Here is a 15,929-nt window from a genome sequence, read left to right as displayed (position 1 = left end):
TATTTGTTGGAAACTAGGGTTCCAGGCCCAAAGCCCGTTCTTTGTTTTTGTTTTTGTTTTTTTTTAAGATTTTATTTATTTATTTATTTGGCACACTCAGGGAGAGAGAGAGAGAGAGAGATCACAAGCCCAAAGCCCATTCTTAAGGGGTTTTGTTTGTGGTGGGAAGACTGCCTTTCCCAACAGCCGGAGTTAGGAGAGGCCAGGAGGAACCTCTGGCCCAGGCTTCAGAGGAGGCATGGCCTTGTGACACCTCAGTTTGGGGCTTCCAGCCTCCGATTGGTGAGAGATGGAGTTTCTGATGCTCTCAGCCCCCAGTGTGTGCTGCTGTTGCCGCAGTCCCCGGACACAGCTGTGGATGGGAACTAGCTGAAGGTCTTTGGCCAAGGGAGAAGAACCGAGGTCTGTGCTGCCCTGTTCCACCCCAGCTTCCGCAGGGTCCGCTGAGCTTGCCGGGCGGGAAGACAGCAAGCCGCTGCGGGAGGCCCCGTGTGGACAGACGGCTTTCTAGGCTACCATCTTGCCTGTGTTGCCAGACACTGTATTTTGGGTCGTTGACCCGCTGCAGCCCCCGGACACCGAGTGAACACCAGCTGTGCGCAGAACACACAGGGTCACTCCAGGCGTCCCGTTGGCTGTGGTTTTGATGCACACGGGTTCTCTACATCTCTCCACTTCACCAGTGGCTCTGACTCTGCCAGCATGGGCTCTTCCCCGGGGGCCTTCCTGACACAGAGAATGTGTGGGACTCTGCCCGAGAGGAGTTCATGCAGCTGCCCCCGTCCCTCTCTGATGGCTCCCCCTTGGGGGCCAGCAGCCATGGGCTGAGGATGCCCACGCGGCCCTGGGAGGACCTGAGGTCGCCTGCAGACTCCATGTGAGCGAGCTGACTTGAGGACCCTCCGCCCCAGTCCCCGGCCCTGGAGGGACCAGAGCCCCAGCCAATGTCCCAACCGCAACCTTGGGGGAGTCCCTGAGCCAGACAGCCCAGCTCCGGAAGTGGTGAGACGCCGCTGTTTGAGGTCACTTGTGACACTGTGCGGATAGCTAATACAGGATTGGCTCCCCCGAAGGACGCCCATCTTTGTTTTTTGTTGTGGTGGTTGTTAAGAAAAGCATAGGTCTGTGAAGGATTCCCCATGCTTGCCCAAAGTCAGAGGCTCCGTCGGTGACTGCTACAAATGCCATCTGCCCCGTAATGGCTGCTTTGGGTCCCCTAAGAGTTGAGAAGCCTGGCCTGGGATCAGCTCGGTCCTCTGGGAATGCCAGGCTGTGTGTCTGTATGTGGTATGTGTCTGTACACCCAGAAGAGCGGCACACAGAACTCACGCCTCATAAAAATATGCTCAACACACTCGCTTTCTGTCCCCCCTTTCTCCCGGCTGTTCCTCTTGCTGGTTTCCGAGGTCTCTGTCTCCTGGGCAGCTGTGTGTCCCAGATTCTGACTTTCTCACCTCTCCCTGGGCAGGGGAAGGAGGAAATATGGTGAGAGGTCCTTGGAGCCTGGGGGAGTATGCCTGCCCCCCGAGAGGTCGGTGAGTATGGGGGAGAGGTGAGGGGTCTCTCCGGATCCTGGGGAACAGGCACCTCTCTGGGACCTGGACCTGAGGCCCATGTGGACGCCTGAGCATAGCCTGCTTGGACATCTAACAAACGTGCCTGCTCCCTAGCAGAGGGGTCCCTGCTGGGCACCCCAAGTGGCTGTTTGGGCCCTATGGTACAGGTGGGCCACCAGTGTGACTCAGGATGTCTGCTTACTCTCTTTGCCACTCTAGGTCTCCCCCTTGGGGCCAGATTTATGTCTGTGAATGATCAGCTGCCCAGTGGGGGCCACAGAGCCACGGAGTGCACCCCAGCAGCCTGCTCGGACCGCTAGGACCCACTCCACATCTGAGCAAGACCCACAGGGCACTGCAGTGAGAAGGACAAGCCTCAGATGTCAGACCCTCGAGTGTCCTCCAAAGCAGCAGCCTGAGGCCTGGAGCCCAGGCCAGCAGGAGCACCGGGCCCTGGGGAGAGCTGAGCGTGGGCCCCACCTGCCCTCTCCCTCACACCCGCACTGTCTCCTGGTGCTCCAGAGAAGAAAACAGGCATGTGTGTCATACACATACTCGTTCCTCAAGGCCTCCACCAGCATTAGAACTACCAGCAGTTGTGGTAAGAACACCCGTGACAACTGGCTTCAGTCCAGAGCTCTGCGTGTCACATCCTTGTGCTGGCCCGGAGTAGCCCTTCAGCTGGTTCTGACCCACAGATGCAGAATGCTCGCGGGGACGGTTCAGCCACTTCTTACACACAGGTTTCGGGTTTTTGTCTTTAATCATTCATTTGATTTCATTTAAGTTCACTTTCACTACGTGGATGAGATGGGTACATATCACACTAGGCTTCCACTATGAGAGAGCTGCCACTGCAGAGAGAAATCCGGCCCTCCGCTCTCCTTCCATGTCCCTTTCTGAGTCCCGCAGGAGCCACGTGGGGGACAGTGGGGTTCCAATCCTGGCTTGTCATTCCCCCGGAGACTATGGGTGGGACAGGGAAAGTGGGCATGGGTCCCTGCCTCCCCCAAAGCCTGTTGTAGCGGCCAGCGCCCAGCTGTGCTTTCTGGCTGGGCGCTGGCAGTCCACCGGCACGGGCTTCTATAGGATGGAGGCTGGGGGAACCGGGGGGTGGCCACCCACCTGGCTTCTAAAGCCCTGGCTCTGGCTCCTTGCAGTCTGTCCCTCATGCTTCCCACTCAGAGGATGGTCAGCAGGGACCCTGCCCTCAGTCCTCAGCTGTGGAGTGGGGCTGCCACGGAGGATGGGGCACAAGGACTGGACGCCACCCTCATGGGCAGCAGGTGACAGTCCTCAGAGGCCAGCACTGGGAATCTGGAGAGTCCCCCTAGGCTGATGGAGGAGAAGGAGCCCAGTCCAGGAAGGTGTTGGCAGGAAAGGCCTAGTGCCAGAGAGGGCCACAGGTCAAGAATGTCAAGGATGGACTAGGTAGGAAGGTGGCTTGGGAACCCCACCCCCCACCATCTGAGGCTGCAAGCAGCTGGTCCCCTACGCCCCCCTGCCCCTGCCATCTGCTCCCTGAGGGGCACTTGCAGCTACCACTCACTCAGACCTAGCCATACCTGTCCAGAGCTGAGCCTGAAAGCCCCATGGCCCAGAGCACCATAGGAGCATTTTTTTTTTTTTTTAAACCAGGGTTAGGGCACAGAAAGGGACCAAGACTCCAAAGGGCTCTAAAGTCGGGGTCCTCCAAGGATCCGTAAAGCCTACCGGGGGGAGAGGAATGGAGACGGAGGACCACACCAGTACTGGGCCAGAGTCTCTGAGGGGAGCACTCCTGGGAGGAGGATCCACCAAGGGGTGTCCATGCAGCCCACAACCCTCTAGACCACGGCCACCGGCTCATGGGTCCCTGGTGGAGAATGCCTGCTCCCCTGGGCTCCAGCTGGACCACATCCCACCCTCCCACTGCCCAGTCCAGCCACAGGCAATGACTAACCCTCCCAGGCCAGTCCAAGCTGCCCACTGCAGGCCAGGTGGTCTCAGAGGACCCCTACGCACTATTCCAAAGCATTCCGTTGTACAAGTGGCTCCCACGACTGACCCAGAGGGCCTCCCACGTGCTCTGCCCCCTCCCACCGAAGGCCTGGCAGGCGGTGTCACCTTGGCCTGTCAGCGGCAGGGAGCTGGCTCAGAGGATGTGCCCGAAGTACAAGGTGCTCACAGGACAAGCCAGCATAAGGACCCACATGTTCCTGCTACCACCACGGGATTTATTGAGGCTGTCACCACATCTAAGAGGGCCACCAACTGGGGACCCAGCCACTGCCTGGCCTGGTGCCTGAACCGAGGGACTGCGTGCCACGCCGTGGTGGCTCCTTGATGGAGAGCCTGTGCAGGACTGGACAGCTCGGAGCGGAAAGAGAAGCAGGAGCTGGGAGTGCAGGGGAGGGAGGGAGGGTGCGGGGACAAAAGTTGCATCTAGACGAAGTGGGACAAGACGAAACCAGAGCCCGCATGTGCTGATGTCGCCTCTCAGGATCCAGGCGCCTGTGGCCCACAGCCCCTTAGCCAGACATCTCCTCTCGCTGCTCCTTGTTCCTGCGTACTTCGGCTGCGTGCAGCTCCTGCGAGGACGGGTAGGGGTGGGTGGGCGGAGCCCTGCGTACGCGGCGGGGGCGGGGGTGGGGGCTGGCCCTTCCCCCACACCCAGGCTTCAGGGACCCTCCTAAGTGCGACCCACGAGGACACCTTAACGACCGGGCCGGAGGAGCAACAGAGAGCAGGGGGAGGCCCCCGTCCTCCCCTCACAGCGCGTCCTGAGTGCGGAGGCCGCTCTCAGTGCGGCAGGGGTCGCACCCAGACGAGGGAGAGCCGCGACTCCGGGGACTTTCCTCGGACAAGCTCTGGGTGCTCCGCCCCACCTCACAGGCACCAGCCTGGTCCCTCCCGGTGGGCTGCAGCCGAGGCCACGCCGAGGGGGCTCCGGCCGGGGCGGGGCCTCGCCTCACTCAGGGCTGCTCCCCGCAGGACCCGGAGCGGCCGGGCTACTGGCGCGGGGGAAGGGCCCGCCAAGGAGGGGGCTCCTAGGGCTGCCCTGGCCCCCCGCCTAACGCAACGCCTCCCCTGTTCTAGCGCCAACCCGCGTCTTTCGGGGCACTTCTGAAGCAGCGGCTCCCGGCCGTGTCCCACCCCCAGCACCGCAACGAGATTGGAGCCGGGCCTCCGGCGAGGCCCGAGGCGTCCAGCAGAGGCAGGCCGAGCCCCTCCTTCCTGCTGCCCGGGCACCGCCCCCCCGCGTGGAGCCCCGCCCCTCGGGACCGCCCCTCGGCCTTCGCCCCGCCCCTCCCCGAAGCCGGGCGCGCGCGCACCTTCTCGCGCAGGCGCTCGCGCAGCGCCGCCAGGTGCGCCTCGCGGATCTCCTTGCTGAGCTCCATCTTGTGGTTGAGCTTCTCCTCGGCCTGGCGGCTGAAGTTGTTGTTCTCCTCCAGCGCCTTGTGCAGCACCTCGCGCTCGTGCTCGCGCCGCTCGGCCAGCTGCTTCAGCACCTGCGCCTCCTGCGTCTGCGCGGGCGGCCGGGGGCGCGCGTGGGCGGCGGCCGGCCCCCGGCCCAAGCCCCCAGCCCCCGGACCCCTGACCCCCGACCCCTAACCCCGGACCCCGTCCCCCAGCCCCAAGCCCCCGGACCCCAGCCCCCGGCCGGCCCGGCCTCCCCGCGCGCGGTCTGGGCTCCGCCCAGTGCCCGTCACCCTGCCCTGCTGCCCGCCGGACGCGCGCCCTCCGGGAGCTCAGGTCTCCACGGCCCCGCCGACGGCCAGGGTGTTCACCGGCTCTCGGGTTGCCTGGACTTCTGGCCTTCGGCCCCGCAAGGTCCGCGGGCGCGCCCGGAGAACCCCCGGCCCCAGACACACCGGCAGCTGCTCACCGCTTCCGTCCGTCCTCCTCGGCCGGCGGAGCCCACCCTCCTGCTAGGGCGAGACAGGCTCTCGCCGCCCCGCCCCCCACGCCCGGGGTGCGCTCAGGGAATGTTGGAGGAGCAAATTCAAAACTTAGGGGCCGTCACGGAACCCGCACGGCCTCCTCGAACGTCTGCCCGCTGAGCACCAAGCAGGTGCTTGATCCGCACTGTGTCCTGAGTTCCCTGAGGTGTGGGGGCGGTGGGAGGGTCCCCAGGGCTGCTGGAAAATGGACTAGTTGGAGCGAAGAGACTGGGACAGCCGGTGCGGCCGCACTGTCCACCCTACTGGAGGAGGGGGCGCCTAGAGCCCGGGGGAGAGGTGCGGGTCAGAGCGCAAGGGCTGTCCCCTCCTGCAGAAGGCTGCTGGGCCCACCCACATGCCAGTCACTGCTCGTTAAACTTAGGAGGCCTGGGTCCCCAGCTTTCACTGGGACATGCTCTAAGGGATTTGGGGCCAGTACCCCTGCTCAGAGGGCTTGGACACCAGGACTACATGCTGAGAGTATTTTGTGTGTCCGTCTCCATGGGGCTGGTGTGAGGGGAAGGGACAGGGAGGGACCCTTCGGCCATGCCGCCCTTCTCCCAGGGGCCCTCTGAGCTCCCAGCAGGTGTGGGCTTGCAGCCCTCAACACATGAGAGTCCCTTTCTTCTCTATCCTAGAGATGGAAGACAGCCCAGACTCACGTCCCAGGGCCTTTTCCTGGCCATGGCCAAGGACAGCCCTTCCAACAGTTATCTGGTTCCTGTCCTCTCCAGCTGGCTGCCATTGGGAACCCTTCACCTTCTTGTCCCTTCTGATGCCCCAAGTGGACGTCCAGGGAGCTATGACGCCCTCTCCACTCAGGGCCAACAGCCAAGCAGAGGCTTGGAGCATCCTGTGCCTTGAGGACCCTGTCTGTGCCAGTGACGCCTTCTGCCCAGCCACCTTGATCAGGATCTGGGGGCAGGGGGGGCCCTCACCTTCCTTCGTTCCTCAGCTGCTTCCAGCCGCTTCTGCAGCTCCTCCAGGGAGGTGTCCTTCCTCTTGGGGGGAGAGGAGAGCACTGGGCTCTCGGGGGACAGGTCAGAAGGGGACTTGAGGATGACCTCGAAGCTCTGGCCAGAGGCCCTCTTGTCCAGCTGCTTCACCTCCATATCTGCAAGACCAGATGGGGCTTCAGGATTCTGAGGGGCCATGTTCCCAGTACACATCCAAACTGAGGGCTAAGGGAGGGAGCATGGCTGCTCATGTGGGACCCCCAGGCCTGAGCCCCCAAGTCTGCCTCTCATCAGAGGCTCCCTCTCCAGAAGCCAGCTGAGCTGAGGTGGGGGCAGGGTGGGTTGGAGAAGCCATGGGAGCAAAGAGCAAGGAAAGGAGGAGGCAGGCACTGACCAAGCAGGAGCGGACAGCAGCCCAGGGCACACTCACCCCCATACTGGTAGATGGTGTTGGGGTGCGGCTGTGAGTAGAAACAGGAGCAGATGAGCGACAGCACTGACAGTTCCTTCATCTTCTCCTTGTAAGCTGTGGGCATGAGACCAGCATGGGAGGGCGCCATGGCTGCCTCCGGACCTGCTTCCCTCTTTTCCTCCCCAGTACACCGCATGCTGTGCCTCTCTGGAAGCCTGTGTCATCTTCTCCCTTTTCTGTTCTCTTGCCTCTCTACATCTCTCCTCCCCCTGTCCTAGAAGCTGACTTTGTCCCTGGCCACACCTTCCTGTGGGTTGTCCTGCATTGTTCTCCTAGTACCCCCCTCTTTTCTCTCTCTTTTCAAGATTTTATTTGACAGACAGACATCACAAGCAGGCAGAGAGAGAGAGAGGCAGGCCCCCCGCTGAGCAGAGAGCCCCATGTGCGGTTCGATCCCAGGACCCTGAGATCACGACCTGAGCTGAAGGCAGAGGCTTCCCCCACTGTGCCCCCACGCGCCCCTGCCCCCTTTCTTCTCTCGGCACTTCTATCTCATTCCTCTGCATCACTGTGTGTTTGTCTGTCTCTGTTCATCCTCCTGTCTTCCTGGCTCGGTTCTCGTTCTCTCTCTCTCTCTCTCTCCATGTCTCTGTGACCCTGTCATTGTGCATCTTCCTGGCCTCCCAGTACTTCTCCCTCCTTCCTCCACTTTCCCTCTCGCAGATATTAACCAGCACACTCACGACGGGGCCAGCACAGATGCAGGCAGCCCTTGGTCTGTACACTTGGGTGAAGCCATCACACGTCCTCCCGTGTGGCGTCCCCCCCTCCCCGCCATCTACCCTGATAGCAGCAACGCAGCTACCCCAGGTGAAACCAGGCAGTCACCAGGCACACACTCGCGGTCCCTCTAGAGCCAAAGGGTGGGGAGCTGTCCGTTCAGCACCAAAGCCGCCCTCTAGCCTAGCAGAGTCCCCACAGCAGGTGCCCCCTGGTGCCCAACCAGAAAAGGAGGTAAGCTTGTCTGCTGAGGCCCTGAGCCCTGTCAGGGGAAGGGGAGAAGCCCACGGTCAGAATCACAATAACTGAGCTATCTGTGGTCTACTCACGGAAAGCCAGGCCCCTAGGTAAACACGCTGGCCCAGTGTCTCACTAATGTTTAACAGTCTTCCAGCCCAAGACCGTCCCTAGGCTCCACTGAGATGACACTGGGCCCAAGCGGCTAGGTGACTTGCCCAAAGCCCCTCAAGTGGGATCCCAGGTGGTCTGTGTGCTTTACACCACTCCAAAATGTCCTGGAGACTAGGAGACTCAGGGACCCACCTCCCGCCTCCCGAGCTGGAGAAGCTGGTACAGGTCTCCAGAGGGACACTCCAGAGAGGGAGTCTGGCTTTCATGAAGTGGTCTTCCAAGGAGTAGACATGAATGCGGGCAAGAAAGTTCCTCATTGGAGCACCTGGGTGGCTCAGTCAGTAAAGCATCTGCCTTCAGCTCAGGTTGTGATCCTGGGGTCCTGGGATAAAGCCGCACATTGGGCTCCCGGCTCAGCGGGGAGTCTGCTTCTCCCTCTCCCTCTGCTGCTTCCGCCCCACCCCGGGTTGTGCTCTCTAGCTTTATTTGACTGAGAGAGACAGAGAGAGCGGGGGGCGGGGGGAGGGCAGAGGGAGAGGGAGAAGCAGACTCCCAGCTGAGCAGGGAGCCCAATGTGCGGCTCGATCCCAGGCCCCTGGGATCGTGACCTGAGATGAAGGCAGACACCTAACTGACCGAGCCACTCAGGTGCCCCTATAAACAAAGTCTTAAAAAAAAAAAAAAAAAGAAACTTCCTGATCAAATTTCACACAAAATAGTGTTTTAAATTGAGTTAACGTGAACTTGGGGAAAATGTTGTTGTAGAAACAGGGCACAGGACAGAAATTACCAAGCCCTTGTCTGAGAGAGCAGCTCATGGCAAGCAGGGTTTCCTCACAACCAGAGGAGAGAATGATGGTATTTGATCCAAATGTCCTGATGGCCCAGGCTCTTCAGGAGAGAGCCCAAGAGACAGTAAAGGGAGCACAAAGGGATCCTGAGCCAGCAGCAAGAAGAGCCTTTAAGGGGTGTGTGGGGGGGGACGCCTGGGGGGCTCAGTCGTTAAGCATCTGCCTTCGGCTTGGGTCATGACCCCAGGGTCCTGGGATGGAGCTCTGCATCGGGCTCTCTGCTCAGCGGGAAGCCTGCTTCTCCCTCTCCCACTCTCCCTGCTTGTGTTCCCTCTCTCGCTGTGTCTCTGTCAAATAAATGAATAAAATCTTTTAAAAAGGGGGCAGACATGGAGGGGAAGCAGACAGAGATCTATGCCTTGGTCACCAGCTTGGTCACCGGCTCCAGGAGGCTGGGAGGGAAGTGGGCCAGATGCGTGCCGCTTCAGAGGGGATTTGGGCTTCATTTTTTTTACAGGCATAATTATTTGTGCATTACTTGTGCTATTAAAAGTTTATTTATTTATTAGACTCATAGAAGTTTTTAAAAGTTTTTTAAAGATTTCCTTTGAGAGAGATTGAGAAAACGAGTCTCTGTTCTGCAGAGACAGAAGCAGGCTCCCCGCTGAGCAGGGAGCCCAAGGTAGGCTTGATTCCAGAACCCTGAGACCACGACCTGGGCCCGAGGTAGACACTTCACCGAGGGAGCCCCCAAGGGGCCCGAAGAGGTCAGTTTAAAAAGGAGGCAGAGGCACAGCTCACACTACATGTGCTGGGGAGCTGGAGGGCACGAGACCAGGCAAAACCAGCTCTTCTGAAGCAGCAGACCAGGAGGTATTTGGCCTTTGGAAAGGCTGGGGAAATGAGAGCCCAGTGTTCAGAGGGAGAGGCAGGAGGGGAGCGAGAAGGGGTCTGGGTCGGGGCAGGGGGCACATCTGGATCCTGGGAAGGAAGGGGCTTGGTCTAACCTCACCACCACCCACCTCCCTGGCAACAGGCACTGCCTCCCTGGCCTTCCAGGCTGCCCTTCCTCACCACGTGTGGAAACCTCCAAATGGGTTTACCATGCATGCCAGCAGCTTGGGTTGGGGCCTCAGAGCTGCTTCAGCTCCTTTCTGCCTTGAACCTGAAGTTTTCTCAGGAATGACCTGCACCTTCATTACAGAGAAAGAAGTCTGCAGGCAAGGTCAGGGAGCTCCCTTCCAGCCGGTCACCTCAGCATGAAGGGAGGCTGGTAGCAATCAGGGGCAGCACGTGGAGCTTGGGCAGGTGTGAGCACCGCACTGTTAGGATAGAGGGGAGAAGGATGGGGGAGGGGTGCTGGAGACTGAAGTCAGAACTCTCTGCGGGCATGGACCAGCCCAGGGCACCAGTGTCCAGCTAGGAAGTGAGGGCCTGACTGTGGCCTGCGGGTGGCAGTGGGGTGTGGCTCGGTTTCTGATGGTCCCAGAGACTCCCAGGCTGATGGCCCATGAGGCCCTTCCTTCCCAGAAGACTCACCCTAAGTAGGCAAGTGGGAAGGGGCAGTCCCCCAGAAGGGGGCTTGGGAGTAAGACTTGCTGTGTGGTCTGGCTGCAGGTTGGAGGGGACTGGGCCGCAGGTGGGGACATTGGCAAGTTTGCAGAGTTAACAAGGGGAAGCCCACACATGGGGCTGCAGAGCAGGGCTGGGCCCAGCAGCTCCTTACACAGGAAGTTGGTCACACCTGTGTCCTCGGAGCTGGACGGGATTAAAGGTTATGTCTCATCCCAGAGGGAAGAGGTTGAGGCTCAGATCCATCTAGGCCCTTCTCCACAGACAGAGCTCAAGCCCCTCCACAGCTTGGAGACGGTTTCTCCCTCTCACCAGGACCTTTCTCTTCCTTCCCCATCACTGACTTTGGAGAGTTATTAAAAGCAAATCTCTGGGGGCACCTGGGTGGCTCAGTGGGTTAAGCCTCTGCCTTCAGCTCAGGTCATGATCTCGGGGTCCTGGGATTGAGCCCCGCATCGGGCTCTCTGCTCAGTGGGGAGCCTGCCTCCCTCTCTCTCTCTGCCCACTTGTGATCTCTGTCTGTCAAATAAATAAATAAAAAATCTTAAAAAAAAATCTCTGGCATGAACTGGATTTCTTTCATCTTCCTCTTCTTCTTCGTATTAAATATTATATACTCAAAAACACACATTGGCTTTCTGGATGCTTAGATCCTAGGTGAGCATGAGTTAGAAGGCACCCAATTGGCCTACAGTGGAATGGTAACCATAACAGGGCACCCGCGAGGTGGGCACATTCCATCCAGACTCCCAACTGACCCTCAAGACCAGCCAGCCCTTGTCCGAGTCATTTCTACTGAGCAAAGAGAGAGAGAGAGAGAGAGAGAGAGAGAGACAGTGTGTCAGAGAGCAAGGAGCCTGCTCAGAGTCACACAGCATGACAGGATGGGAGCCTGATCCTGAGCCCCAGCTCTGACTACACTTTCCTATCGGGCGTCTCACGGTGGTGGGGGTGGGAGGGTGTTTATCGAGAACTGGGAGGGCAGGGCACCCATAGACGCCCACTCATCCCTAAAAGGGTCTTGGAGGGTGCTGCTAGTTGCTCCCTGACAGACGGAGCTCACTGCCGCCCAGGCTACCCTCTCACTGTGAGACTCCCAGCACGGCAGAGCTAGCCGGAAGATCCACCTCTCTGGGGAGGAAATCCTGGGGAATGTGGCTGCAGAAGTGACGCTGCCCGGCATGGACTGGGCACCCAGCTCTTGTGAGGCACTGGGCCAAGCACCTTTCCTGAAATACCTTGTTCATTTCTCAGAACAGGGGGTGCCGCCACATTCACCCCATCTACACGAGGCCCGGAGAGCTTAGGTAGCAGGGCCAAGCCCTCTCACTCAACGGAGCTGCATAAGGAGACAAAAGTGTGTGCAGTGCTGAGTGTCTGGGAAGGTCACCAAGAGACGGTCACATCCCCCCAGCCGAGACGGTCACATCCCCCCAGCCGAGTCCCAGTGACATTGCCCGACAGCGGACGCTCAAGGGAAAGGTGGTGGGAAAGTCGACAGAGGAAGAGAAAGCTGAGGTCAATCTTGTGGTGACTACAAGGTCATAGCAGACGATGGCTCTTCCCTTGGGAACCCTTCCCCAGTCCCCAAGACCAAACGAAGCCCACCCGTGGGGCAGACATGCCACTGAGGCACGGAGCACCAGGGGCTGCTCCAATCAGAGACATTTGTTAACACAGAAGTCAGAGCTGGGATTCACTTAAACTGATCTTGGCCACGATTACCAGTGCGCTCACCCACTTAGGGAACTGTAATGAAGGTGAGCACAGGCACACACAGGTGGGCTGTACTCTACCCGGGGCGGCCCCAGTGGTAAAACAGGAAAGGCCCATCCCTGTGTGACTCTGGCCGGGGACAATTCTCCAGCCGGCTCCCGGCACATCCGTGAGGCCGCGGCCGTGCTGGACGTCACTGACTGCACTCACGGTTTCCCTTTTCACGTCGGCAACTACCTGAACACCCAGAAAAATCCTGGGACCGAGCATGGGTCAGCAGTGCCCCAAAGACTGGGGAGGGCTCGTGTAAGGGGGCTCTGAGGTCAGTGCGCCTGCGCCCACTCTGGTGGCCATCAGCACTGTGATTTCGGCTGCACCATTTCACCCCCTAATCTGTCTGCTTCCCTGTCAGATGGAAGGCAGGAATGAGACCCTGAGTAAAAGCTGAGTAACGCTTTTACTAGAGAGAAAAGGCTGAGGGCATCTCCCACCAGTGGCTGCTCATTGTCCTCCACTGGGGCACAGACCCTGAGTCAGGGCCCGAAGTCCCACCTCAGCGGGGAACTGGGGAGCACTCTGGCCGTGGCAAGGACAGAGCACCCTCAGTTCCTGCCCAAAGCGGAGCCCAGTATCTCTGAGGAGATCAACAGGAGAGGACAAAGGGCAGATGAAGCCAGGTCGACAAGCCCCTCACGGACTGCACGCAGGAGGGGTGTGGGCAGTGACACACGTGGTCCCTCCTAGACAGGAGCAGACGGGCGGCCAGAGAGGCTGGTCAGGGCACACACAAGTGCGTGCAGCTCTGCCAACTGTGTGTCCACTCCAGAGAGAATCAGCTAGCTAGGGAGAGGGGACCCCCAAGAAGGGAGAGGAGGGTGGGCTGGGAGTGGAGTTCTGGGTCCAGGAGGAAATGGGGTGGAGGTGGGGGGGCCGCTGCCCAGATGTCCCTGGCTTCAGGCGGTGCAGTGATGCGGCTGGTCCCTGGGGCAGCCGGACAGAGCAGAGCGCTCCTGGGGGAAGCCAGCCCATGTCCTCCCGTCCAGGGTCCCCTGCAGCTCTCTCGAAGCCAGGAACCGCCCCGTGTCCACCCCTCCACGGAGCGGCACTGAAGCCAGCCGGGAGGGAGGGAGGAGGGTCGCAGCTTTGGGTGCAGGGGATCCGCAGCTTGGGAGGCGGGGCGGTAGGGGAGGGAGGGACAGACCCCTCCTTGCTGGGAAAACTGCTGCGGCCCCTCCTCTATCCAAACCCCGTTGCGCATAGGGCGGCGGCTTTTTCGACCAGAGCAGGCGGCACCGTGTCGCAGAGAGCGGTCTCCAAGCCCGCAGCACCGAGGCGGAGTGGGGGGGACGACCACGCTAGACGCGGGTGCGGCTCCCCTCGCTCCCCGCTGGGCTTCTCCTCCCCCGCCCTTGCATAGCGTCTCTCCAGTCCCCAGGGCGCTCCATGGGCGCAGACAGGGCCTGGCCTGCCAGCCCTGGGCTAGGGCTCCGGCTCCTGCAAAGGGTCCTACTCTCCTGCCTCCCACCCCCGTGAAGGCGAGGTCTGACCAGGGTCTGCAGTAGACAGGCGCCTCAGGGGACGCTGTCTACACCCCGCCCCCCGCTGGGCGCGCCCACCTGGGGGTACGGACCCGCACCGGGGCCCTCGGAGCCACCCTGCCACAGTAGCGCCTGGCCTGGCACAGCGGCCATGGAAGGGGCAATGCACCCTCACCCAGGGTGCTTGCGTGGGCGCGGCCCCTGCCCATTGGCCCACGCCAGCTGCCCCCGCACAGCAATCCTTGCCCTGGGTACCAGGTGTTCCCAACCCGTTGGCCCTGAACCCCAGCTCCTGTGGGTTTGGCTGGGCCGCGCCCTGCACCCTTGCAGAGCGTGAAGTCTGAGATGTGAAAACAGAGTCCGCCACCGACCCCGGCTTCAGGCGAGGCGAGACAATGGCCTCAGCTCAGCTCCGCCGCAGCCCCAGGACGTCCCCGGCGCCTACCAGAAAGGGTGCTGGCCATGGTGCTGGCGGCGGTGGCGGCTGCGGAAGGCCAAGGAGGCTCGGGCGGCGGCGGCTGGAGCTGCAGTCGGCGAATGCTGCAGTGCTGGAGAGGGGAGGGAGCGAGGGAGGGCGGGAGGCGGGCACAGAGCGGGGCGGGGAGTGAGAGCGAGAGAGCGAGAGAGCGAGCGAGCGCCACGCGCTGGAGCGAGAGTGTGAGCGAGGACTGGCTGGCTGCGGTAGGGGCTTGCCGCCCTCAGAGGGAGGGGAGGGGAGGGGGGAGGGCGGAGACCAGCCTGGGACCTGGGGTGGGACACTGCAGCCCACGCCCATCCACTCCCTGCTTACCTCTTGGACTCGCTGCCCCAGCTTGGCTTTGTGCAGGCTTGGGGGTATGTGGAGACATGCCCCATTCCCCAGGGTCTGCACGGCTGGAGAGGAGAGGCCCCCACATCAGGCTGGGGCTGGAGAGCTCTTCATTAAAGCCTCTGAAGCCTGGAAGGGGTCTTCTGTGTGCCCAGGTCCGTGCTGAGGGGAAAGCACGTCATAGACAGTGGGGTAGGAACTGGTCGGGAAGGCCTCCAAGGAGCACCCCAAAGGACGAGTCAATTCTGGGGCAGAAAAAGATGATAAATGAGATGGTGAGGCCTAGGACAAAGGCTTCAAAGTGAGACAGAGATGAGTTCCAACCCCAGCTCTGAGACCCACTTGCTGTGCGACTGGGAGCGGGTTTCTGACTTCTCAGTGGCTCTGTTTCTCGTGGGCGAGATACAGCCTAACGCCAGTCTCCAGGTGAGGAGAGATACAGCTGGTGCGTGTGCGGGGGTCATCACTCCCTCCTCTCTGGGCCTAGAGATCAGGTTGATACCCCCAATGGAGAGCTTTGCAGATGGTGGGCCCTTTTCCTGCGGTGACCCTCTTGTCTCACTCTGGCCTTGGGAAGTGAAACGGATCGAGTGTCATTTCCATTTAAGGGACAGAACCACAGAAGTCAAGAGAAACGCTTGCTCCGTAAGCAACTAGGTCCTTGGGCCAGGACTAAAACTGGGAAACCTCAGGAGCCTGCAGAGGGGTGAGGGAGGCCCAGAAAGGGGCCAGACCCGACAGACTTAAGGATCGGAGTCCAGCTGGAGCAGGCCCAGCAGATGTGGAGGTCCGGGTGCGCACATGGCGGGCGTGGGCTGGTGGACATCTGTTCTGTGGCCCACACAGTGCCTGCCCCACCACAGGTAACCCACAGACCTGCAAGAACAGACTCTCAATCCGGATTTGTTGACTGGGCCGAGATCCCTGTGTCCGCTGAGCGGGGCTGCGTGTGGCCAGCCTCGGTGTCCGTTTCCTCTCATCTTTCACAGTTGGGTTCAGTGGCCTTTATAAGCTACAGTGTACGGCAGGCTGGGCAGTCCCGCGCGTGAGGGCGGCCAGGCAGCGCGGGCCCCAGCTCCGCGTCTCGGGGTCCTCAGCTCCGGCTCTGACCCCGGTGGCCCCGAGTCTCTGGGTCCTGCCTATCGTCCTCGGCCTTCTCTGCTCCTGGACGGCGGCTGCGGGGGAAGCGCGGGGCGGACCCGCCGGCTGCGGGAAGGCCGCTGCCGCCCACCCGTCCTTTTGAGAAGCGGGGACGGTGAGAGGACGCATCTCGGGGGCCGTTCGGGGGCCCCGCGTGTCCACGCCTCCTGCAGGCGTCGGAGCAGCGAGCGCGCGGCCGGCGGGGCTCGCCGGGTCCGCCAGACCCGGTCTCCGGCGGCGCGGGCGGTGGGGAGGCCGCCGGCCAGCCCGGGCCGCCCTCGCACGCGCCGCAGACAGGGGCGCGGGGCCGGGCTGGGCACCGCCCTCGGGAGCGGCGCAGACCCCGGACGCTGCCCGCGACCGCCGCGGACCCTGGGCGAGGGACG

At 61.3% G+C, this 15,929-nt stretch overlaps 1 protein-coding gene across 6 annotated transcripts; it reads right to left on the bottom strand.

Moving 5' to 3' along the window:
* Positions 1–2,300: 2,300 nt before the first annotated feature.
* Positions 2,301–15,747, bottom strand: STMN3 (stathmin 3). 6 transcript variants are annotated; one of them, XM_044262652.1, is made up of 8 exons: positions 15,280–15,747; positions 14,746–14,971; positions 14,386–14,648; positions 11,580–11,680; positions 6,866–6,961; positions 6,418–6,593; positions 4,871–5,062; positions 2,301–4,126 (listed from the first exon to the last, which is right to left on the bottom strand). In XM_044262652.1, exons 5-8 carry the CDS (start codon positions 6,945–6,947, stop codon positions 4,067–4,069), a joined length of 510 nt encoding a protein of 169 aa, XP_044118587.1. In that variant the 5' UTR covers positions 6,948–6,961; positions 11,580–11,680; positions 14,386–14,648; positions 14,746–14,971; positions 15,280–15,747; the 3' UTR covers positions 2,301–4,066. The 6 variants fall into 6 exon arrangements, with proteins under 6 accessions (XP_044118587.1, XP_044118586.1, XP_044118582.1 ...); XM_044262651.1 differs by lacking the exon at positions 11,580–11,680 and adding an exon at positions 14,041–14,143 and having other exon boundaries at positions 15,280–15,745; XM_044262647.1 differs by lacking the exon at positions 11,580–11,680.
* Between the last annotated feature and the right edge of the window lie 182 nt (positions 15,748–15,929).

The sequence above is a fragment of the Neovison vison genome, chromosome 8 (genome assembly GCF_020171115.1).
Source record: "Neovison vison isolate M4711 chromosome 8, ASM_NN_V1, whole genome shotgun sequence".
Lineage (NCBI taxonomy): Eukaryota > Metazoa > Chordata > Mammalia > Carnivora > Mustelidae > Neogale > Neogale vison.
This window is presented reverse-complemented; position numbering and strand designations above follow the sequence as displayed.